Source organism: Mus caroli, unplaced genomic scaffold, assembly GCF_978045245.1.
Source record: "Mus caroli unplaced genomic scaffold, Mus_caroli_1 scaffold_2, whole genome shotgun sequence".
Lineage (NCBI taxonomy): Eukaryota > Metazoa > Chordata > Mammalia > Rodentia > Muridae > Mus > Mus caroli.
In genome coordinates, this window is record NW_028227257.1 from 150,725,698 (window position 1) to 150,749,655 (window position 23,958).

The 23,958-nt window shown below is 49.7% G+C and overlaps 1 protein-coding gene across 4 annotated transcripts; it reads left to right on the forward strand.

Moving 5' to 3' along the window:
* Nucleotides 1-16: 16 nt before the first annotated feature.
* On the forward strand, nt 17-22,474 carry Kyat1 (kynurenine aminotransferase 1). 4 transcript variants are annotated; one of them, XM_021156540.3, is made up of 14 exons: nt 49-251; nt 9,314-9,517; nt 13,510-13,568; nt 15,600-15,747; nt 19,239-19,388; nt 19,464-19,550; nt 19,792-19,920; nt 20,306-20,426; nt 20,704-20,780; nt 20,887-20,976; nt 21,084-21,270; nt 21,355-21,434; nt 21,877-21,963; nt 22,064-22,474. In XM_021156540.3, the coding sequence occupies exons 2-14, from the start codon at nt 9,422-9,424 to the stop codon at nt 22,127-22,129; spliced, it is 1,377 nt and encodes a 458-aa protein (XP_021012199.1). In that variant the 5' UTR covers nt 49-251; nt 9,314-9,421; the 3' UTR covers nt 22,130-22,474. The 4 variants fall into 4 exon arrangements, with proteins under 4 accessions (XP_085691170.1, XP_021012200.1, XP_021012199.1 ...); XM_029474252.2 differs by lacking the exon at nt 9,314-9,517 and adding an exon at nt 15,403-15,500 and having other exon boundaries at nt 53-251; XM_021156541.3 differs by lacking the exon at nt 9,314-9,517 and having other exon boundaries at nt 47-251.
* The last annotated feature ends 1,484 nt before the right edge of the window (nt 22,475-23,958 follow it).

Sequence of the window (23,958 nt, forward strand, 5' to 3'; positions counted from 1 at the left end):
CTTGTTTTGTTTATACCGCTTCTTAGGTCTCCGCCCCGGAAGTGATGTCACCGAGCGCAACTGCATGGAGACCCTAGGCTGTCGCTCTGTCTTTAAAGGGAACACTGAGCTTCGCACTGCTTCTGACAGTTCTCCTGAGCTAAGCTGCATCTGGGCGGAAGTAGCCCATCTAGGGCTCGGCCTCTTTAAAGGAACAGACTTCTGCAACCTTGGGAATACGTTTGGGGTCGCGCAGTTGTTCGCTGAAGCAGGTCAGTTCCTGGTTGCCGTGCGGGGTTTCATCTAGATCGTGTGTTGAACTTAGCTGGTTTGCGAGTGCTGTAGCTCTTTGATCCATGTGCTCCTGTTTGTATGTGGTGTGTAGCTTCTCTGAAAGAAGGATCTACCCCCTGAGAAAAACTTGCACCCGCGGTCTTGGCAGCTCTGCACTCAGTCACAGAACCAGTTAAGCTAGCTCTCTCTGCACCCACGACCACTCTCCCAAGGTAGTCCTGGCCAAGAAGATGCAGACTTCGCTAACGGAGAATTGCCTGCAGAGCTAGCGCCAATAGTCTCTATGGGTCCTTCTGGGTTCTGTCGGTTCCCTGGCTGCACGGCAATTGGATTCATGTACTAATGTGGGACAACTTCCAAGATAACTTAGGTTAAAATAATAATAATAATAATAATAATTTTAAAAAGTGAATGGGACAGAAAGAATAGCCTTCAGTCCTACTGAAGCCTGCTATGGTCAGATGTGCAAAACCCACGTTCTACTAGGCATATCACAGACATGCCACATGATCTGCAGGAAAAATGGGGCTGAAAGAGGCTGAAAGAGAGGGTGAACGAAAGAGAACAGGGCTGTCCCGCATAGGTGGACTCCAAGGCTCACAGTCCTCCATAGACCTGGAGTATCATCCATGAACAAATGTGACCACAATGGTAGACACCAGGGTGGCCCCACGGGTGGGTTCACCGTTTTATACACATCAGTTCTGTTTACCAATGGGTGAGGCACGGAGTTTGGAAAAGAATTACCACAGATGCTCACTCCCCTCCCACCCGCAGGAGGGTTTGAAGACACCAGGTCTCTCCCTCTGCTTCCTGGGAGCCTTAGCACTAATTTTTGGATCTCCTGTGTAGTCGACCTAGTAGGGAGCTCAGGGTCTCACAGCGAACAGGACACTGTTTCCACCCTATGTTTCTGTGAGAGCAACGGACAACCTGGCAGCCAGTTCCTGTACTGAAAACTTTTTTTTTAAGATTTATTTTATTTATTTTATGTAGCTGTACAGATGGTTGTGAACCTTCTTGTGGTTGTTGGAATTGAATTTAGGATCTCTGCTCGCTCCAGCCCAAAGATTTATTTATTATTATAAATAAGTACACTGTAGCTGTCTTCAGACACATCAGAAGGGGGCATCAGATCTCATTATATATAGGTGGTTGAGCCACCATGTGGTTGCTGGGATTTGAACTCAAGACCTTCAAAAGAGCAGCCAGTGCTCTTACCCGCTGAGCCATTTCACCAGCCCCGTGTTGAAAACTTTTGCATAGTACAAGGAACCAGACTGGGTGAAGTTAGAGGGGGAATTCTCCAAGATTGTGACAGAGAAGTGTGTAGCATGCCTGCCCAGTCTCCCTGAGGATACTAAGGGGCTGGCAAAGAGCACACTGTTAGAGCAGGGCCGGCTGGAGCCCTCCAGTCTAGTTCCTGTGACACGAGTCTTTTTAGCTAAGCCTCAAATCCACCTACTCCTCATCTCCACTTTACCTAGTAACTCAAGACCTGACTCCTGATTGCTAATCCAGATGGGAAGACCAAATGCTCTTTAGCTTGCCCACCTGCACAGACCTTGCAGTCCGTCCACAGAGCACCAGTCCTGGTGATGCAAATAAAGGTGTCACATGTCAGGACAAGGGGCTTTGTCTTCCTGGTTTGGTTTGTTTTGTTTATTGGCTGAATTCTCAAATTGCCAAGGAACAGGAAAACCTTGCTATTAAGAAAGGGCCTGGGCCAGGCAGTGGTGTTGCATGCCTTTAATACCAGCATTTGGGAGGCAGAGGCAGGCGGATTTCTGAGTTCGAGGCCAGTCTGGTCTACAAAGTGAGTTCCAGGACAGCCAGGACAGCTATAGAGAAACCCTGTCTCGAAAAACAATAAATAAATAAACAAACAAACAAGAAAGAAAAGAAAAAAGAGGCCTGACCCTGCCTCTGTGCCAAAAGGCCAAATCACTTCAGCTTAGCAGGAAAAGGCTCATCCCAGTAGAGAGTGGGCCCCACGGACTTGGTGCTCACAGGCAGATCCTGAAAAGTTTCTGCCTCTTGGGGTGGGGGTGGGGGTGGAGTTGAGCTGAATGAAGCTCAGGGCTGGGGATTTCTTGTACTTTGCCTGGACTCTGTTTTTGGATGAGTTCTTTCCTTACCCAGAAGCTCCAACCCTCACCTTCTCTAACTAGAAAATTAGTGGCCTCTTCTCCAAGTCCCTGCTGGACCCCCTACCTCTCTGTTATGTAAAAACTGTCCACAGAATGTGAGTTCAGTTTTGGTTCCACGTCTTACAAAAGGAACAAAAAACAACCTGCCTGCTATTTGTCACACCTGAGCTTGCCACCAATCCCTGTGGCCTGGGACCTGCAGTCAGGCCTGCAGAAGCCACTTCTTTGTCCTCAGCCCTTTCCAAGATCAGGGGCTGGGGTCTCCATCCTGTATGACTTAGCTGTTAGGCTAGCATTTCTTTTGGGGGGCATTTATATTATGGAACCTCTTTTTTACTGCTTAAAAAGGGGGGCTGCGCTGGGCGTGGTGGCGCACGCCTTTAATCCCAGCACTCGGGAGGCAGAGGCAGGCGGATTTCTGAATTCGAGGCCAGCCTGGTCTACAAAGTGAGCTCCAGGACAGCCAGAGCTATAAAGAGAAACCCTGTCTCGAAAAACCAAAAAAAAAAAAAAAGAGATTTTAATTTTACTTTTAATAGTGTGTGTGTGTGTGTGTGTGTGTGTGTGTGTGTACATGATTGGAGGTGAGAGGCATCCAATCTCCCTGGAAGCTGGAGTTACAGGCAGTTGTGTGTGAGCCACCTGGTTTGGCTGCTGGCAGTCAAATTGAGGTCCTCTGCAAAAGCAGTATGGTTCTTAACTGCTAAGCCATCTTGGTAGTAGTCCTGTGAAACAGATTTTTGTGGAAAGCTTGCTGGTTTCCATTTTAATTGGTCTCTTGTCAACTGCAAGTTACTGCATACACACAAGAACCATAGCATGCCCTGGGTTAGACTCTCAGTTTTGTTGGTATCTGTGGTGCCGGGGATCATGATCACACTCTTGGACCTGCTGTACTCATTCTACAGATGGGTAAACTAAGTCAAGACAACCCATGTTCCATAGCTAGTGCAATATTGGAGCTGGGACCATTACATCTAAGGCCAGACTTCAGGTTTTTTTTCCTTGCCATGGAATGGGGACAGGTCTTAACCAAGCTTCTCCCGTCCCAATTCAATGGGCACCGTGGTTAGTGTTGTGTCAATGAGTGGCCATTTTCTGGCAGAGGAAATGTAAACATTCTTCAAGGGACCAGAGCGCCCAACTGGAACAAACTACTTTGCCTTGAATGCCAGGTTCCCCGTGGAGATCAGACTGACCTCAAAGTCACAGAGATCGCCCTGCCTCTGCCTGCTGAGTGTGGGATTAAAGGCATAGACCACAGTACCTGGTGCCTTTAAAAAAAAAAAAAAAAAAAGAAGGTGTATGGTTATTTTGCCTAAATGCATGTCTGTTTGTGTGTGTGTGTGTGTGTGTGTGTGTGTGTGTGTGTGTGTGCAGTACCTATGTAGGCCAGAAGGGGGTGTTGGCTCCCTAGGCTTGGAGTTACCATGTGGCTGCCGGGAGTCAAACCTGAGTCCTGTGGCAGAGAAATCACTGAGCTGTCTCCAGCACCACAACTTTATTCTTTATTTTTTGGCTTTTCCAGACAAGGTTTCCCCGTTCCTGGCTATCCTGCAACTTGCTTGTAGGTCAGGCTAGCCTCAAAATCAGAGGTCCATCTGCCTCTGCTTCTGAATAACTGGGATTAAAGGTGTGCACCACCACTGCCTGGCAAAAGGGAGAGTTTTGTTTTGTTATTTTGGTTTGTCCAGAGACTTTATTCTCTGTTCATCCTAAAGCAAAAGAAACATGGAAACTGCAGACTCAGGACTCAGGCAACTCCTGAGGCCAGCCTGAGTTGGCTCTGCACTCCATCTAGGGTAAACACAGCCTGCTGGACAAGTTGGTACAATGGGGTCAGCAGCCAGGCACAGCTGGAGTCAGCACCAAGTTCTTGAAGCAAGCCAGTGCCGAGGGCCATACATCCACAAGCTTTCCTAAGCCGATGCTGGTGGCCAGTAGCTGGCTAGGGTCAGGGAGGTGCCCCTCCGATCCCTGCCCTGGTGGAGATGTCTCCTTACTGTACCCAAGCACCTGTGCTGCCCCCGTGGCAGAGATTCTCTGGTGGGTTGTTTGTTTGAGACAGGGTACTTCTGTGTAGCCCTGACTAGCCTGGAACCTGCTGTGGAGACCAGGTTGACTTAGAGCTCACAGAGATCGGTATGCTTTGCCTCCCAAGTGCTGGGATTAGAGATGTACACCACCATGCTTGGCTCTATTTTATCTGTCTGTCTGTCTGTCTGTCTACATACTTACTTATTTTTAGCTCATTTATGAGTGTTTTGCCTACGTGTATGCCTGTCTTAGTTAGGGTTTCTGTTGCTGCAATGAAAAACCATGACCAAAAAACAAGTTGGAGAAGATCGACTTTATTTGGCTTACACTTCCATATCACTGTTCATCACTGGAGGAAGTCAGGACAGGAACAAAGCAGGAACCTGGAGCCAGGAGTTGATTCAGAAGCCATGAAAGGGTCTTGTTTCCCCATGGCTTGCTCAGCCTGCTTTCTTCTAGAATCCAGAACTACCTGCCCAGGGTGGAACTACCTACAATGGGCTGGTTCCTCCCACATCAATCACTAATTAAGAAAACACCCACGAGGGGAAAAGAAAGAAAGAAAGAAAGAAAGAAAGAAAGAAAGAAAGAAAGAAAGAAAGAAAGAAAGATAGAAAGAAAGAAAGAAAGAAAGAATCCACTTCCAAGGGTGGGGATGGGAAGGGTGATTTTCATGTCTTTAATCCCAGCACTTGGGAGGCAGAGGCAGGCGGATTTCTGAGTTCGAGGCCAGCCTGGTTTACAAAGTGAGTTCCAGGACAGCCAGGGCTACACAGAGAAACCCTGTCTCAAAAAAACAAAACAAAACAGAAAAACAAACAAACAAACAAAAATTCCTGACTATAGCCTGATCAAATTGAGGCATTTTCTCAGTTGGTGCTCCCTCCTCGCCAGTGACTGTAGCTAGTATCAAGTTAACATCAAATTAGCCAGTGCAGTGTCTGTGTACCATACCCACAGATGCCAGATGAGGACTCCTATTCTCAGGAACTAGAGTTACAGAAGGTTGTGAGCCTCCATGTGGGTGCTGGGAGCCAACCCCAGGATCTCTGCAAGAGCAGCCAGTGCTCTTAACTGCTGAGACATCTCTCCAGCCTCTTATTTTATTTTTTATTCATTTGGGGGTTTTGTTTTTTTATTTTTTTAGACAGTCTCACTTTGTAGCCCTGGCTATGCTGAAAACTCATTAGACTGGCCTCAAACTCAGAGATCCACCTGCCTCTGCCTTCCCAGTGCTGGGACTAAAGGTGTGTGTCACTATCTCACTATCTCCTGGCTCATTTAAAAATTTTTAATTATGAACCCCCACCTCTGTGCGTGTGTGTGTGTTTAGGTGAGGATATCAGATGCCCTGGAGCTGGAGTCCCAAGTGTTTGTGAATCATCTGACACCATCTGACACGGGTGCTAGTAACCCAACTCAGATCCTCTGATAGAGCAACATGGACTCCTAATCCCTGAGCCGCAGTCCAGGCTCCCCACCCAACTCCACCTCCACCCTTTCACCCCACACCTTGTGGATTTTACATCCCATCAAATTCTTTGTGATTTTGAGTAAATGTTCTGACGTATGCCACTGTCACCACAATACGACTGTGACCGACAGTCCTTGGGATTGTGGACATCACTTCTCATTCGTAACCCACTATCCTACCCCCACTCCAACCCCAGGCCACCATTATTTACTTCAAGTTTCTTAGGAGTTCAACGCCTTGCTAAAAATAGAGCCCAGATCACTCATGCCAGACAAGTGCTTTACCAGCAACTGTATCGGAAGACAGCTCCATTGGTAAAGGGCTTGCAGTATTAACCTGAGTTCGATTCCAAGTGGTGTAAGAATAACCCTGGTATACCTGTAGTGCCTCTCGGGGAGGAGGAGATAAGTTAACCTCTGTCCTCCCCCCACCACCACCCCCACAGCCATACACTGCTCCAGTGCACACTGAACACACACTTACAAATCAAACTGGGTGCAAGTCTATATGTCCCCAATCTCAACCCAGAGAAGCCAGGGTTTATAATTCCATAGAGCCTCCTCAAACACTCTTCAACGTAATCATAGCCATTCATTATATTAAGCAGCCTCACAGAGCCTTTGTGATAAGGATAAATTGCAGCTGTCCAGATTTGTTTAAATAACCCTGGCTCTCAACAACACAGTTCAAATGTCAGTGACCATAGAAAGTTAATCACTGATGGTTGCATAACATGAATTTTGTAGTTACTTCTCCCCCACAGATTTCAAGGAAGGATAGATTGCAAAATGACAGGTTACATGGGAGTGGCAACCAGTCATGTCAGGCCCGTTTCCCATGCCAGGGGCTGATTACTCACTGTGTTTGTTCAGGGACAGGCAGCAAAGCATGCTGTCACCAAGTAATAAAACCAGGGGACCCATGTAGCATTTCACAAAATGGAGTATCAGAAGAGAGCATGAGCCAGGAGAGACACAAGTGCAGGTAAACAAGGGACCTGAACATGAGAAGTCACATGTGCGTGGGCCTACGTACCTGATCTTAGGAACAGGAGCACTGGAGCTGTCCTTGTTGGAAACCTTCTAAGTGCAATGAGAGAAACTTGCCAAACGTACTCTGACTAGCAGAGCTGAGAGGGCCAGAGAAGATGTAGTTATTCATGTGGTCCATCCTGGACGGAGCCCAGGCCTGGGACACACCAGTGAACGGTTCCGCTATTGAGCTTCAGGCCCAGCCCTTGTTTGTTTGTTTGTTTGTTTGGAGACACAGTCTTAACTATGTAGCTTGGGTTGCCTATGGTTCTGGGGCTGGCAAGATGGCTGAGCAGGTTACAACATCTGCCACCAACTCAGGTAGCCTGAGTTTTATGCCCAGAACCTCCAGAGATGGCTCAGTAGTTAAGAGCACTGACTGCTCTTCCAGAGGTCCTGAGTTCAATTCCCAGCAACCACATGGTGGCTCATAATCATCTATAATGGGATCTGATTTCCCCTTCTGGTGTGTTTGAAGACAACGACAGTGCACTCATATACATGAAATAAATAAATCTTTTTTAAAAAGAGTATTGTCTAAAGCTGAAGAGAATAGGGATTAGGCTTCCAGCACTCAGCTGGGAGCTCACAGCATCTGTAACCCCAGTTAGAGGATGAGGATCCAGGACCCTCCTCCGGGTTCCCATTTCATGCCTGCAGTACACAGGGGTCTATGCAGACAGAATACGCATACACATAACAAAGACATTTGCAATCTTCCTGCCTCAGCCTCCTGAGGGTTATTGGTGTCCACCCATCCCTAGCTCAGATTTTTGCTACTTTAGCTCATACATGTAGTCATATGAGATACTGTGTTCATTCTTTCATTGACTTATTCTCTGATATATTACATCCTGACTATAGTTTCCCTCCCTCCTCTCCTCATTAGAAAAAGGGCAGGCTCCCAGAGATATCACCCAAGATGGCATAGCAAGTTGGACTAAGACCTGCACCTCCCCTCCTAGTAACGCTGGTCAGGGAACCCAGAAGGACAAGGTCCCCAAAACAGGCAAAGTGGTCAGAAAGAGCTCCTCCCTCCCCGCTCCATCTGTGAGGAGTGAGTCCCACAAAAACACCAAGCGACACAACTATAAAAATACGTAGAGAGACTAGGTTAGACCAATGCAGGCTCCCTGATTGTCAGTTCAGTCTCAATGAGCCCCCCCCCCCAAAGAAATGATTCCCAATGATATCTGCTATCCTCATAGACAGGAGCCTGGCATCATCACCATCAGAGACGCTCGCTCTATCCAGCAAGTGATGGCAGCAGATTCAGAGACCCACAACCACACATGAGGTGGAGCCCATGAATACTGATGGAGGAGAGGGAAAGATTGTAGGAGCCAGAAGGGTCAGGGACCACAGAAAACCCACAGCATCAACCATGATGAATTCATCCCTTGATACATGGTGTGAGGCAGTGTCTCACCATGTAGTCAGTCCAAGCTGACATATGTAGTCAAGGCTGGCCTCAAACTTCCAATCTCCTTGCTTTAGTCTCCCAGATGTCAGGATTACAGGCATGCAACATGAAGCCCACTCTGAAGCCATTCTTTTCTGTGTAGCTGTTGTAAAGGGAGATCTCAGAAATGGTTATTCTTTGGCTCAGCACCCTCAAATAGATCCAGGGAGTGTAGCTGGTCTCTGCTACTTTGTGGGTTTTTCTTCTCCCCCCATCCTCTATCCCCTCCCCTCATCTCATATTTTTCACCAGAGAGGAGAAAAAGAAAGATAAAGGGGGCTGGGCGGTGGTGGCGCACGCCTTTAATCCCAGCACTCGGGAGGCAGAGGCAGGCGAATATCTGAGTTCGAGGCCAGCCTGGTCTACAGAGTGAGTTCCAGGACAGCCAGGGCTATACAGAGAAACCCTGTCTCGAAAAACCAATAATAATAATAACAATTTTGACTGCTAAAACTATGTTTTTACATTTGCTTAGTCAGCCAGCTTCCTTATCTGGCCCTGTACTTTGCCTGCTAGTACAGTTTGGAAAGTCCTTTTGCAGGGGGAAGGTACTGGGTGGTCTTGAATTCATTTTGGATATTACAGTTCATTATGCTAAGCAGGAATGCTGAGTATGCATGCGTGTGTGTTTGTGCATGTGTGTGTGTGTGTGTGTGTGTGTGTGTGCGCACGCGCGTGTTTCCAAAATTGGAGCAGGAGTCTGGGTTTATGCTGTGTTGCTAGCATTTGTCAGTGACCTTCACCTGGGTCATTTGCCGCTGCAGGTGATTTGAACTTCAAAGGGTCATTGAGTGTGACTGAGGTGAGTCACACAATAAAGTACCTGGCAGCAACCCAGTGCACAGTGATTCTATGTTGTTGTTGTTGTTGTTGTTGTTGTTGTTAGAACTGTGTGTGAGACTCAGGCCCTGGCTTGGAGCCATTTTCTGGCCTAGACTGTCTGCCCTTCTGTGCCCCTGGAGGGGAAGTCTGCAGTGCCTTGGATCTGGGAGGCATGTTCAGGAGTGCAGCAGGCCTCTCGGTGCACCTGCTGTGGCCACTCTGGGGAAGGAAGGCTGGAGCCTCACTCAGCCGGTGCTTGCACCAGTCTGTAAGTGTCCTGCATCCACTCACCCATGTTCACAGCCCTGGAGGGGAGGGTCCTGGGGTCTGGCTTGGTCTTGCCTTTAAAGCTGTGCATGAGCCCCCTCTTCCAGAGTCTTTCTAGACTACAGCTGGCTTGTCTCTCCCTTGGTCCTGCTTCTCTCATCTGGAACTTAGCTCTGCATGGATGCTTGTATGTTGGGTACTGCCTGCCCATGGTTAGCCCAGTGCCCAGCCCAGCTCATAGCACAGACTGGGTGCACAATACATCTTGGTTGGCTGATCGTGGTATACACAGCTTGAGAATAGCACTGTCCCCTGATGTATCCATGTATTGACTGCCTTTTGCAAAGGTACTCTTGAGTACCCCAAATTTGTGGAATGACAGTTCTCTCTCCTTCTCAAGGCCATTCATCTCCACTCATTTCTGTTCTTCTGTAAATTTGCGCCCTCCTGCCCTGCTCCCTCCCCAGCCCGGCCAAGCTCCACACTCCCTCTGTTGGGCCTCATCCATCCCCCATCCCGTTATTCATTTACCTCATTCATCTCATCCATAATCTCTCCCTCCCCCCCTCCCCGCCCCCAATCCCAGGTGAATAGCTACCTGGTACACCTGGCTTCATGCCCTTGTCCACAGGGAGAGGCTCTGCTGCAGTGACCAGGGGAAATGCCCATGAAGCTGTAAGTTAGAGACAGGCTCAAACTCAGAAAAGAGGCGGTGTGAAGAGCACCAGTTAGAATCAATCAAAGGCCAAAAAAGAGCCAGAAATACACCAATCAGGCTGGAGACATGGCTCATCAGCTGAAGTACTTTCCACCAATCTCAGTGACATGAGTTTGATGAAGGGACTCACATAGTGGGGAACTAAGGATCAACTCAGGCAAGTTGTCCTCTGACCTCCATACACATGCTGTAACATGTGTACCCCCAGAGAATAAATAAGCTATAGCTTAAAAAAAAAATAAAACCCAGCCAGTCAAATAATGTGATGTCTGTACACATTACCAAACAGAAGCAAACAGAAACTGGGAAGCAGAAGGAGAGAGGAAGATGCTCTGCAAGCCCTGGGTGACACCCTTCACCCTTCCTACAGTGTCATGCATATTAGGCACAAGCAGGGTGTGCATGCATACACATATTAGGGATTAGATACATACATATTAGGGATTCCTGTTCATTTATTAAATGCATGGTGTCATGTAGCACGGCCTGGCCTCAGACTCACTGTGTAGCTGTACATGACCCTCCAAGCCTCCTCCTTCCACGCCCTAAACGCTGGGGTTGCAGGTATGTGCCATCATGCCTGGCTACGTGGTGCTGGGGATTAAACCTAGGAGGCAAGTCCTCTGCCCACTGAGCCCCAGCCCTAGGTATTCAAACAAACAAACAAACAAACTTGTAGCTGGTGGTGGCTGCAGCCACTTTTGTGGCAGAGGCAGGAGAATCTCTGTGAGTTCAAGGCCAACCTGGTCTACAGCACAAGTTCCAGGGCAGCCAGGGAAACACAGAGAAACCCTGCCTCAAAATAAAATAAAATAAAATAATAAAAAATTTGAGCCGGAGCCGGGCGTGGTGGCGCACGCCTTTAATCCCAGCACTCGGGAGGCAGAGGCAGGCGGATTTCTGAGTTCGAGGCCAGCCTGGTCTACAGAGTGAGTTCCAGGACAGCCAGGGCTATACAGAGAAACCCTGTCTCGAAAAACCAAAAAAAGAAATTTGAGCCGGGTGTGGTGGCGCACACCTTTGATCCCAGCACTCAGGAGGCAGAGGCAGGCAGATTTCTGAGTTTGAGGCCAGCCTGGTCTACAAAGTGAGTTCCAGGATAGCCAGGGCTACACAGAGAAACCCAGTCTCCAAAAACCAAAATAAACCAAAAAAAAAAAAAAAAAATTGTAACACTTAGCACATCCTGTGTTTTATTGATATTAGTATATTCTATCACTAACCATTCTTTTAAATTGTGATTGTGTCCTATATTTTTTAATCATAAGAATAAAGTATTTAGCTGGATAGTGGTTGACATCTGGAATTCCAGCGCTTGGAATGACAGGCCTGGCAGAGGCTAAAACACTGCTGTGGGTTCGAGGTCACCCTGAACCTCAGTGCAGCATTCAGACCAGCCAGAACTATAAAGTGAGACCCTGTCTCAAAATGCAGCAGCAACAACAAAAGCAACACTTAACTAAGCTTGATGGCTCATATTTGTAATCCCAAGACTTAGGAGACTGAAGCAGGAGGATTGCCACAACTTTGAGTCAGCCTAGGCTAAAAAGAAAGAGAAAGAATCCTGTCTCAAATATATACATATACATATCAGAGAAAATTTTTTGGCAGAAGCAGGAGGATTTCTATGAGGTTAAGGCTAGCTCTGTTTACATAGTGAGTTCCAGGCAAGCCAGGGATACATAGTGAGAACTTGTCTAAAAAATTCAAAGATTGGGGCTGTAGAGAGAGCTCAGAGGTTGAGAGCTCTGGCTGTTCATCCAGACGACCCAGGTTCAATTCCCAGCAGCCACAGGACAGCTCACAGCTGTCTATAGGGATCTGTCAACCTCACACCAATGCATTAAAAAAATAATAAAATAAATAAGTTGAAAAATAATAAGTAAAGTCAGGCAGTGGTGGCGCATGCCTTTAATCCCAGCACTTGGGAGGCAGAGGCAGGTAAATCTCTTTTTCTTTTTCTTTTTTTTTTTTCGAGACAGGGTTTCTCTGTGTAGCCCTGGCTGTCCTGGAACTCACTCTGTAGACTAGGCTGGCCTCGAATTCAGAAATCTGCCTGCCTCTGCCTCCCGAGTTCTGGGATTAAAGGCGTGCGCCACCACGCCCAGCCAAGTGAATTTCTGAGTTCGAGGCCAGCCAGTTCTACAGAGTGAGTTCCAGGACAGCTAGGGCTACACAGAGAAACCCTGTCTCAAAAAAAAAAAAAAGAAGAAGAAGAAGAAGAAGAAGAAGAGAAGAGAAGAGAAGAGAAGAGAAGAGAAGAGAAGAGAAGAGAAGAGAAAGAAAAATAATAAATAAAGGAGAAAAAGTAAAGTATTTGCTAATTAACTTATCAACAAAAATCACCCTGACATTTTGGATGTAATGATGTAGTCTCAGGACTCTTCTGAGCTCAGTGGTCTACACTGTGAGTGCTAGACATTACATCATCCAGGATTCAGCGGAAGGGCAGGGCACAAAGCTGGCAAAGATTCTGTGTGCCATTGTCAGGAGTCTCAGACTGCTGTGAAGCCTTCCTTACCACACATGGCCTAAGGCTTCTCCAGGGCAAGGTCTGGTGCCAAGACTGCTGGCACAAGTGCTGTGACAGGGTCCACAGTAGCTTCTCTGAGCCTCTGTGTGCCTCTGGCCCTCCTATGCCTTGTGGGTGCTATGGGGACTTAGCAGATCCTGACCGACCATCATGATCTCCCATTGGCCTCCACTGGAGTGGCCTAGCTTTGTTCCTTCCTGGGCCTGAGTGAGCAAGCCCCTCACCAGAGCTCCAAGTTGGCCTGGAGGCAGCAGTCCTGAGTCCTGCTGTGTGGCTTTGAATACATCACCCCCTCTGCCCACTGCAAGCTGTCATCTGTACAAGGAGCCCAGCCAGAGTGTACACATCCTAAGTGTGTGTACAAGCCTAGGAAGGCCTTTGCCAGTGCAAGTGCCATTGTTCCTGGGACCATCCTCCTCCCTCCATACCCCTTTTCCTAGCCCTCAGCCCTTCTGGGGTCACCTGTAACCTGGCCATCGTCTCTGTCTTAGGACTGGTGGACTCCCTGCTCACAGCCTCCCTCAGGTGGGTGGTAGAGGCTGGAAGGGTGATGGAGCCCTTGGAGGAGTCAGCAGGGATAGGCTAGGAGAACAGGTCCCAGCTAGCTGGGCCACCTGAGGCTGGGTCTACACCCATTTCAAAAGTCCAAGGGTGGGGCTATGATCTTAAAGCTGCTGTCTGGGGTTGCTCACACGACACACCAGGAAGATTCTCACACTGGACTTCCCTCCTTTGTACCCAGCTCACCATGGCCAAACAGCTGCAGGCTCGAAGGCTGGAAGGGATCGATCACAACCCCTGGTGAGCTGACGGGTTGGGGATGTGTCTGGGTGTCCTTTCTCCCATGGGCTGACAATCTCTGACTTGTGTAACTCAGTGTACCCAAAATGTGTGTGACAGCCACAGCACAGGAGAGGCAAGATAGTGGGCTAGCCTCAAATCTCTGAGTGTCCCCCACCTGGCTGGGCAGGAGACACTGGTACAAACTGGAAATGGTTTTCTCTCCCTGAGGGACCTTGTGGACTGGCAATGACTCCCAATCAGACAGCAGGCCATGGCTTCCACAGATGATAGCTGATCCTCCATATGGCTTCCGTACATCTGGGATTCATCCCATTGGAAATCAAAAACATGTTTTAAAAAGCATCCTGCCGGGCGTGGTGGCGCACGCCTTTAATCCCAGCACTCGGGAGGCAGAGGCAGGCGGATTTCTGAGTTCAAGGCCAGCCTGGTCTACAAAGTGAGTTCCAGGATAGCCAGGGCTATACAGAGAAACCCTGTCTCAAAAAAAAAAAAAAAAAAAAGCATCCTTGTGGCTGGAGAGATGGTTCAGCGGGTGTAAGGACCTGTGGCGTCTGCTAGCGTACCTACCTGGGTTCAAATCCTAGAACATATTATTTTTAAAAAGCTGGGCATGGCCATGTCTCGTTGTATTCCCAGTGCTGTGGCAAACAGAAACAGAAGGGCTGCTGGGCTTGCTGTGCTGCTCAGCATCCTAGCTCCAGGTTAGCAAGAGACCTTACATCAAAGGAATAGGAGGGTCATAGCTCAAGATGCTTGTCCACCTCCTCTGGGTAATGCACATACACACACACACATGCTATGCACACACACAGACGTGTGTACACTCACAAAAAGGAAAATGTACACTCTTACCTAACACATACAGTTCTTCTTGCCCTCAGTCACTAACAGCTCTTTATATGCACACGCATGCACGCACGCACACACAGCCAAACAGTGCTATAGCTCCTCTGTCCAGTCCATGTCCTGCCATGTCACACAACAACAGGGCTTAGACCGACAACACTGCCCGTCGCACAGAGCCAGGCCCAGACACATGTTGTGGTCTGTGCTTGTGACTATTTGGCTGTTAGTTTGGAGCTGGAAGGATGGCCTGTTCAAAAAAGTGGTGACCTTTGAGGTGTTAGGGCCTGAGTTTGGGTCAGCTAACTGTGGTGGCGCTCATCTGTAATCCCAGCATGAGTGTGGTTTACTCAGTGGAATTCCAGACCAGTGAGGCACCTTGCCTTAAACAAAGAGATAGAAGGAGCCAGAGGAGGAGTGGCACCAAGGCTGTCCTCTGACCTTCAGATGCACACCTGCCATGCATACAAACATACACAGGCACACATGCAGTTCTGCACGTGTGCACACCTGACTCCCGTGCGCTCCTCCTGGGGGTCACCAGAGCAGTGCACAGGACTCAGAGAGCGTGCCCTACCTACCTCAGGAGCTCACTATGAAGGCCACGGCACAATGGGACAGCCTGGCGTTGCCTGGCACTCAGCTCTGTGGCCCCAGAGGGGCCCAGACCATAGTCAGTCACACAGCCCACCGGGTGGCAATGTGAGTCAGGTGTTGCACACTTTTCTGGGGACAGATGTAACAGGTTAGGCCATCCTTGTGGGATCTCCAAGTAAAACATCACCACGCCCTGCTCAACTGGTGTCTCTAAGGACTCAGAGCAACCGCGGTGTGTGGCTCACGGGTGGAGCTTTGGCTAGCTTGCCCTCCAGCCACAGGGAGAATGAATGAGAGAAATTTAGGTGATGAGAGAAATTTAGGCTGTGTCATATGACAACCCAGAGTCTCCTGCTTGCCAGCTACACGGTTTTGAATATAAATGTTTCAGACCATAGGTCAAAGTTTGAAGTCTCCTGGGCTAAGCCATATGATTGGTACAGGACCTGGCCACCTTAAAACATGGGAACCACACATGTGGAGGTAGAGGTGTGTTACCTTTCTAAATTGTCCCATGTATGTTCACTCTGACCCGCACACAGGCAGAACAGGTGACCTCCCAGGGTCTGACTCTCTCTTTGTTGCCAGGGTGGAGTTTATCAGACTGTCCAAGGAGTATGATGTCGTGAACTTGGGCCAGGGCTTCCCTGACTTCTCACCTCCAGACTTTGCTGTGCAAGCTTTTCAGCAGGCTACCACGGGGAACTTCATGCTCAACCAGTACACCATGGCGTTTGTGAGTCTCCTGCCTCTCCAGAAGGTCCTGGGGCACTGACACAGCCTGTCAAGGGTCGAGGGACAGAGCCCAGTTCAGCGTCCCTCAGTTACTGAGAGTCCTGTGCCCTGAACCTCAGGTCCAGGGCAGAAGGCAGATGAGGAACCCTCTGATCCAGGCTGTGGGAAAGGAGGAAGTGGCACATGGAAGTAGGAAGGGAGCTTCCAGGAGCAGGTGGTACCTCAACCAACCTGGGAAAGACAGGCTGCCATTGGCATCAGCCTAAATCCCAAGGGCTTTGTGGGGAGCCACACAGTAGACATTTGCCAACACTGGACTACAACAGTGCTTTTTGGGGTTTTTTTTGTCGTTTGTTTGTTTGTTTGTTTGTTTGTTTAAAACAGGGTTTCTCTGTGTAGCCCTGGCTGTCCTGATACTCACTCTGTAGACCAGGCTAGGCTCCAGTTCACAGAGATCTACCTGCCTCTGCCTCCCGAGTTCTGGCATTAGAGGCGTGTGCCACCACTGCTGGGTAGTGTACCCCCCCCCCAAGCTGGGCCTCCGCTCAGAGAAAACCACACCTGATGCAAACTGCAAGAGGTTTTATTATCAGCTAGCTGAGGAGGAACTCCTTCAGCTGTGCAGGGCAGGGAGTTAGAGTGGTAACAGTAGGGGCTTTTAACAGCTAGCTGAGGAGTTGGGAGGAGTTGGACTACAGCTCTTCTCTGCCGGGTGTCCTTGGTAAAATTACAATTATCACATCTCTGGTTGTAAGGTATAGAAACAAAAAGGCTTTTTGCTGGCTATAGAGAACAAAGAGCTTCTTTCTAGCTGTATTTTTAGAGATCAGGGAAAACAAGCTTAGAGGAATGTTTTAGGGGCTTTACCTCCCAGGGAGAAACTCTAAGCTCTAAGTCAGGGTCTCACATTCCCCACTCCTTCTAGTACATAGTTCTAATCTTAGAACTAGGGAAATTAAACCTCTGGCCCAACTGCCAAACAAAGCCAACATGAGGTCGCAGCTTTTGAGAGCCTCAGAAGCCCCTCGAATGAGACTAAAGAGTCTCTGGCCAGAGGTAGGGAGGAGGGAGGGAGGAGGTTCCTGTGCCGCGCCTGGTGAGTGTGAGCAGGGCGGGGCCAGTGGGCCACAGCAGGGCCGGAAGGGGGAGCCAAGCGCGTGAGGGGCTTGTCGGAAGCACCAGGTAGGGTCCTTTCCATCTGTGTTCAAGGTTGCCAGAATGGTGGCGCCGGACCAGGACAGGATCCCCTATTTGAAATTTATGTGGGACCCTCCCAAGGAGAAACTCTAAGTCGGGGACTCACAGTAGAACAGCACTTCTTAAATTTTGCAGTCTCAGTATTGCCTGGAGGGAATTTCCCAACATTTTTTGCAATGCTTACTATTCTTTACCTTGAATGGACTCATCCTGTAATGCAATGCAAGGTAAGGAAGGTTGTCAGTAAGGAATGTATCCTGGACAGCCTTCCAGTCAAAGCGTCGTCAGTCCCTTTGTCCTTTAAAGTCCCCCAGCCCAGGGCCTTGGGGGGCCAGCTCTGTGCAGCTCCTCGCTCCCTTTAGAGTTTCATGCAGTACTGTGCTGACATCATCCCCTGCTTCCTCCACCTCCGCCTGTGCCCAGTGCTCCCTGCACACTCACCAGCTCTTCCTCACTTATCCCAGTTAAAGTGTGTAAGGACACACAACACAATGCGTGCGAAGGCCACTTAGTACTCCTCTGTGTGTAGTGTTTAGGGCTGACCACTTGAGACTAGATAACCTATGAGGGCTCACCACTGGGAAAGAGTGATTCTCTTAGCACCAGTGATTGGGCAGCACCTTGTGAGACGGCCCACATCCGTGTTGGCATGTCAACTGGTTTTGTTCTTGTGCAGGTTTTGTTTAGGCAGCTTCCCTGTCCTGTATAGAAGACACTGTCCCAAGCAGACCTCCTTGTCCTTGGCTCCTACAGTCTTCCCACCCACTCTTCTGTGATGTCCCCAGCCTTAGGTGTAGGAGTTCCAGTGTAGATGTATCAGGTGGAGCTTTGTTCTCTGAATTTCCTCACATCTTTTAATGGCTATTTCTCTTTCATTACCCAGATGTGCCATGTGTTAATTACCGAGTCTATCTAATTAGTGGGCTGCTTCCAATGGCTGTTATAAACATTGCCAGTTTATCTTTAAAAGCATATATGTCTTTGTTGTTGTTGTTGTTATTATTGTTATTATTATTTTGGTTTTTCGAGACAGGGTTTCTCTGTGTAGCCCTGGCTGTCCTGGAACTCACTCTGTAGACCAGGCTGGCCTCAAACTCAGAAATCCGCCTGCCTCTGCCTCCCAAGTGCTGGAATTAAAGGCGTGTGCCACCACTGCCCAGCTTGTTACATTATTTTAAATATCCATTTTTGTTATTTTTAATTGTGTGTGTTTGTGTGTGGGTCTATGCACATGATTGCAGGTGCCCCTGAAGACCAGAGGTGGCAGATCCCTCTGGAGCTGCAGTTACAAGTGGTTGTGGAACTGTCTTACATGGGTGCTGGGAATTGAACCCAGGTCCTCTGAAAGGACAAGATATGCTTTTAGCCACTGAGCCACCTCTCCATCCCATAGGATAAACTTGCAGGTAAAATTAATGACTTGAAAGTCAAATATGAAGCCGGGCACACTCCTTTAATCCCAGGACTTGGGAGACAGAGGCAGGTGGATTTCTGAGTTTGAGACCAGCCTGATCTACAGAGTGAGTTCCAGGACAGCCAGGGCTACACAGAGAAACCCTGTCTCGAAAAAACAAAATAAAAACAAACAAACAAAAAGAGATGCAGTGGCAGGTGGATCTCTGAGAGTTTGGTCCCTAGATTCCACATGGTAGATGAAGAAAGCCACTCCTAAAATGTTGTCTCTGACTGCCATATGTGTGGTGGTATACATATGTGTGTACACACTTGTATATACACACACACACGCACACATACACTAAATAATTTTTTCTTTTGAAGTAGGGTCTCTCTATGTAGTCCTTGCTCTCCTGGAACTCACTCTGTAGACCTGGCTGGCCTCAAACTCAAATGTCTGCCTCTGCTTCCTCAGTTGCTGGGATTATAGGCGTGCACCACCACTCCTCTCCGAATAAATGTTTTGTTGTTGTTATGTTGTTTAAAAAGGAAAAAAAACCCATGCTATTCCTGCATCTCATTCCCTACGACCTTGGGCAAGACAGTTTCTTCGGCATTCTATTTTGTAATGCACCTCAACAAATAATCTGTGGTCCCAGGGCTGCGGGGGATCAGGTAGGCACACAGGGAAGTGTGGGTTTCTGCTGCCCTGCTGTGCTGTAGAAGGAGACAGCCACAATGTCAGCTTCCCCCACATACCAGCTCTGGGTCTGACTCCATGGCCAGGCTGCTAGAGGAGATGAAACAGGTTCAGCCCAAGGAAGCTGACTTCTGCCTGGGTCTAGCTGAGCTGGTGCAGTCACGGCTGATGCTGAATGCCTGACCGTGCTGTTCTGGCAGGGTTACCCTCCACTGACAAAGATCCTGGCAAGTTTCTTTGGCAAGCTGCTGGGACAGGAGATGGACCCACTCAAGAATGTGCTGGTGACAGTGGGAGCCTACGGGGCCTTGTTCACAGCCTTTCAGGCCCTGGTGGATGAAGGAGACGAGGTGAGAGGTGACATCTGAATGGGAGGGAGGAACTCAGGGCAGTGCTGACCCCAGCTAATCTGACCCTTGAACCAGGTCATCATCATAGAACCTGCTTTTGATTGTTACGAACCCATGACAATGATGGCTGGAGGTTGCCCTGTGTTCGTGTCCCTGAGGCCGGTAAGGAATGCCAGGTGGTTATGGGTAGGCCAAGGCTGGTAAGGTTTCCTGGGTGGGTATGGGTGGGTTGAGGGACTCAAGGTATGAGCTGAGCTAAATCCTGGGACATGGGAAGGGAGTCCCCTGAACTGGGCAGATGGAGGTAGAGCCCAGAGCTGAGATGAGAGAAATGGGGACAGATGCGAAGGGAGATGAGCTGCGGTCAGGAAAGTAAATACTGCTCCCTCCGCATCCCCCGCAGAGTCCTGCTCCTAAAGGGCAGCTGGGATCCAGCAATGATTGGCAGCTGGATCCCACAGAACTGGCCAGCAAGTTCACACCTCGCACCAAGATCCTGGTCCTCAACACACCCAACAACCCTCTGGGAAAGGTACCAGGGGGTCCATTCAGAGATCTCTGCAAGCAGACTTTTCCTTCTGATCTTGAACGTGAACTCTCTCAGGCCTCAGTTTCCCTGCATGAAGTGGGAGGGAGGTCTGAATGTCTGAAACTCTGAGGACCAATCCTCCCAGAGGTGTGAAGGCTTGTGCGTATGGGCTGAGTGCTTTGGAACAGTGACTTTATCTGTCTATGCAGTGGGATCCAGACGTAGCCAATCCTACAGAGTCATTATTGCAGAGCTAGACGCAATACTGACCAATAGTGCAAAGAGATGGTCCAGAGAAACTCTGAGACCTGGTATAGTCTTGCACTCTAAGCAGGCTCTGCCCTTGGGGACAGTCCCAGCTGCACACCTGTGACCTTGGCTCCCACAGGTATTCTCTAAGAAGGAGCTGGAGCTGGTGGCTGCTCTGTGCCAACAGCATGATGTCCTGTGCATCTCTGATGAGGTCTACCAGTGGCTGGTCTATGATGGGCACCAGCACGTCAGCATTGGTGAGCCAGGCCAGCTGGGAGCAGCCTAAGCCTGGGGATCAGGCCCCAGGGCTGTGGAACTGTGCACTGGTGTGACTGTGGGCAGGGGCTTCCCCTCCCTGAGCTCTGAGGAGTGCAGTCGCATCTGCTTCCCAAGCCTGTCAGGAGCAGGAAATGGATGGGTCCTGTCAAGAGCCTAGAGGATAAATCCTCAGTTAAGAGACCATGCTTGTCCCTGGGTCGCTTCCCTCCACCTTGCCCATTTCAGCATTTGCTCTTTCTTCTTGGCCTCGGGTAGCCAGCCTCCCTGGCATGTGGGATCGGACGCTGACCATCGGCAGTGCAGGCAAAAGCTTCAGTGCCACTGGCTGGAAGGTAAGTGTGCCCACGTAGCAGGCAGTGGTGGCAGCGGTGGCAGCAGCAATGGGAGGGTGGTGAGAGGCCTCCTCTGGTCCTGAGACCCTACTGTCTCCTGGTCTAGGTGGGCTGGGTCATGGGTCCAGATAACATCATGAAGCACCTGCGGACTGTGCACCAGAACTCTATCTTCCACTGCCCCACCCAGGCCCAGGTGAGAAGGGCAGGAAACCCCATGGTCTGGGAAGGTGCCAGAAAGCCCCCCAGACAGATCATAGCTGACCCATCACATCAGTCCATCTGTCCATCTGCCTTGTTTAGGCTGCAGTAGCCCAGTGCTTTGAGCGGGAGCAGCAACACTTTGGACAACCCAGCAGTTACTTTTTGCAGCTGCCACAGGCCATGGGCCTGAACCGAGACCACATGATCCAGAGCCTGCAGTCAGTGGGCCTCAAGCCCTTGATCCCCCAGGGCAGCTACTTTCTCATTGCAGACATCTCAGACTTCAGTGAGTGGGTCTGGCCATGTCACTCAGGGTTTGGGAAGGTACCAAAGTTGGTGAGGACTCAGCACAACCTCTTTTGTTGCCCAGAGAGCAGCATGCCCGACCTGCCTGGCGCTATGGATGACCCTTATGATCGACGCTTTGCCAAGTGGATGATCAAAAACAAGGTAGGCTGGGCTCCTGCCAGGGCCAGGAGATGTAGTTGCACGGGTCATGTGCCTGGTCCAGTCGAGGGACGCCAGCCCAACCTTTTCCACGACTCCTGCTACAAGGCTGGTTCACTTGAATAAGGAAGCTATGCTGGCTCCAGGAGGCCCTGCCCCTCTCTGAGCCCGGCCTTCCCTCCTAGACACTGAGGACCTAGCCCATCTGCTGTGAATCCTGCTCAAACCTCTGAGGTTCAAACATAGTTCTTCCCAGCTCTGCCCAGGCATGCTGCAGAGTCTGTTCTGTCTGCACCCTGGGAGGAGCCTAGTGTGATGCCACACAGTGGTCTCTCCTGACCAGCACAGGAGATGGAGGGGACACACCCAGCCTTCTTCTGTCCCTGAGCTGATGGCTTAGCTCTCAAGGCTATACACAGATGTGGTCTTCCTCGTTTGTCCTCAGGGCCTGGCGGCCATCCCTGTCTCCATCTTCTATAGCCGGCCCCATCAGAAGGACTTTGACCACTATGTCCGATTCTGTTTTGTGAAGGTGAGAGAAAGCCGGGGGTGGGGGTGGGGGGGTGGAGAAGGCTGCTGGGCCTGGCTAACCACTGGATGGGGCGAGAGAAGGCTCAGTGTGTATCTTGCAGGAAAAGACCACACTCCAGGCCATGGATGAGAGGCTGTGCAGCTGGAAAGGAGAGCCCCAACCCTGAGGCGCTCAGCCCCACCTCCAACACGCAGGGCCCAGCTGTGTGACTGGGCATGTTTCCAGGAAATAGGCCATCTCTTGGGGGTTTCAGCCGTCTTACCCAGTGTCTGGACTGCTGTATTGGGTTGGGGGCCAGTTCTGGGCCTTAGTCTGCGCCTCTGTAGGTTCTTGTAGAGCCTTGGTTGTTTCTGGCCTCTCTGCCTAGGACAGGAAAGGATGGAGGATCAGGCCTGGAGCCCCAGCCCCACCTTAGCCCTGCTGAGGCTCTGTGGCCTTTCCACCTCCTCTCCTGTGACCTCATGGTGTTGCTACTGTTCCTAATAAAGTTTTAAGTTATTAGAACCCTCAAGGCAGCTTCTCTCTTCCTTTGGACGGCTGGACAGGGCTTGGAATAGCTTGAAACACCATTTTTGAGGGGGGAGGAGGGGCATGAACTAGAAACTTGGAAGTCATCTAAAGTCACAGGGCTTTTCATGGCAATCCAAATTCAGCTCCAAGCTGTCTGCTATGTTCCTCACACTCATGTTGCATGTTGCAGGCTGGGTTGGTGTGTTCATGTGTGTGAACAGGAATGGCTCCTTGGAGTCAGTCATCTTCACAGCGATGCAAGAACAGCCTCATAGATAGCAGCACAGAGGCAGGAGGTGCATCTGTGATCAGCCTCACTGGTCCCCGTTTACCTGCGATCCCAACAGCCTGTTGAGGAGGGAGTGTGGGGAACGGCAGAGTCCAGGAGCCCCTACTTCCACCCCTTGAACTTGTGATCCTCCTGCTTCTGTTTGCAGAGTCCTGAGAGTACAGCATGTTCCATGCCTGGCTTAGAAATGGGACTCGAACTGGGCAGTGGTGGTGCACGCCTCTAATCCCAGCACTCAGGGAGGGCAGAGGCAGGCAGATTCTGAGTTCGAGGCCAGCCTGATCTACAGAGTGAGTTCCAGGATAGCCAGGGCTACACAGAGAAACTCTGTCTTGAAAAACCAATAAAAAAAGAAAAAAAGAAAAGAAATGCGATTCGGTCCCTAGTCATGGTTCCACTAAAGCAACTGTAGTCCCCAAATCCCTCCAGGAGGCCACGCTAGAAGCCAAGTCCATATGTAGAACAAACTCAGGCATTTCATTCATATCTGTTCTCCAGCCTACAGAAATGATGGGGTCATCAGGTATAAGAACTAAAAAAAAAAATGTTTTCCCCTGGTAAGGAATCCCTAGAACATTAGGTTCTAGGATCAGAGTCATTTCTGTTAATCATAAAACCTCCTTTGGACCCGTGTGTACTGCAGAGCCGTGAGCCTGCCCCTCCCTCCCTCCTGTCCGGGATAGGGTGGGGCTGGACTTGCCGCTGAATCCCAAGGCCAACGATGTTTTTCTTCTCCGAGGTTTCCAGGGAAAGCCAGTGTCACTCACTCACTGTAGCCCAGGTTGGCTTCAAGCTCGTGGCAATCATCCTGCCTCCCTCCTAAGTGTAAGGATGAGAAGCCTGAGCTCTCAGTTCTGGCTGGATTTTGTGTTTTGTTTTGTGGGCAGTGCTGAGGGGTGAACTCATGGCTTTGCATGTGCATGGCGAATGCTGTACCACTGAGCTCCACCCAGCCATGGGCAGTGAGTAAATCCAATACACATATGTAATAAACCTGTCAAAAGACTGTCAGTGACCATAGCTCCTGAGTAATGACACAGACATTATTATTTATTATAGCCAGGCCTTAGCTTAGGCTATTTCCCAACTAGCTCCTATAACGTAATTAACCGGTTTATTCTGATCTAAGTTCTGCCCCTCGGCCCTCCATCCTCTCTCTTCAGTACCAGCACAAGCTTCTTCCTCAGCATCTGGCT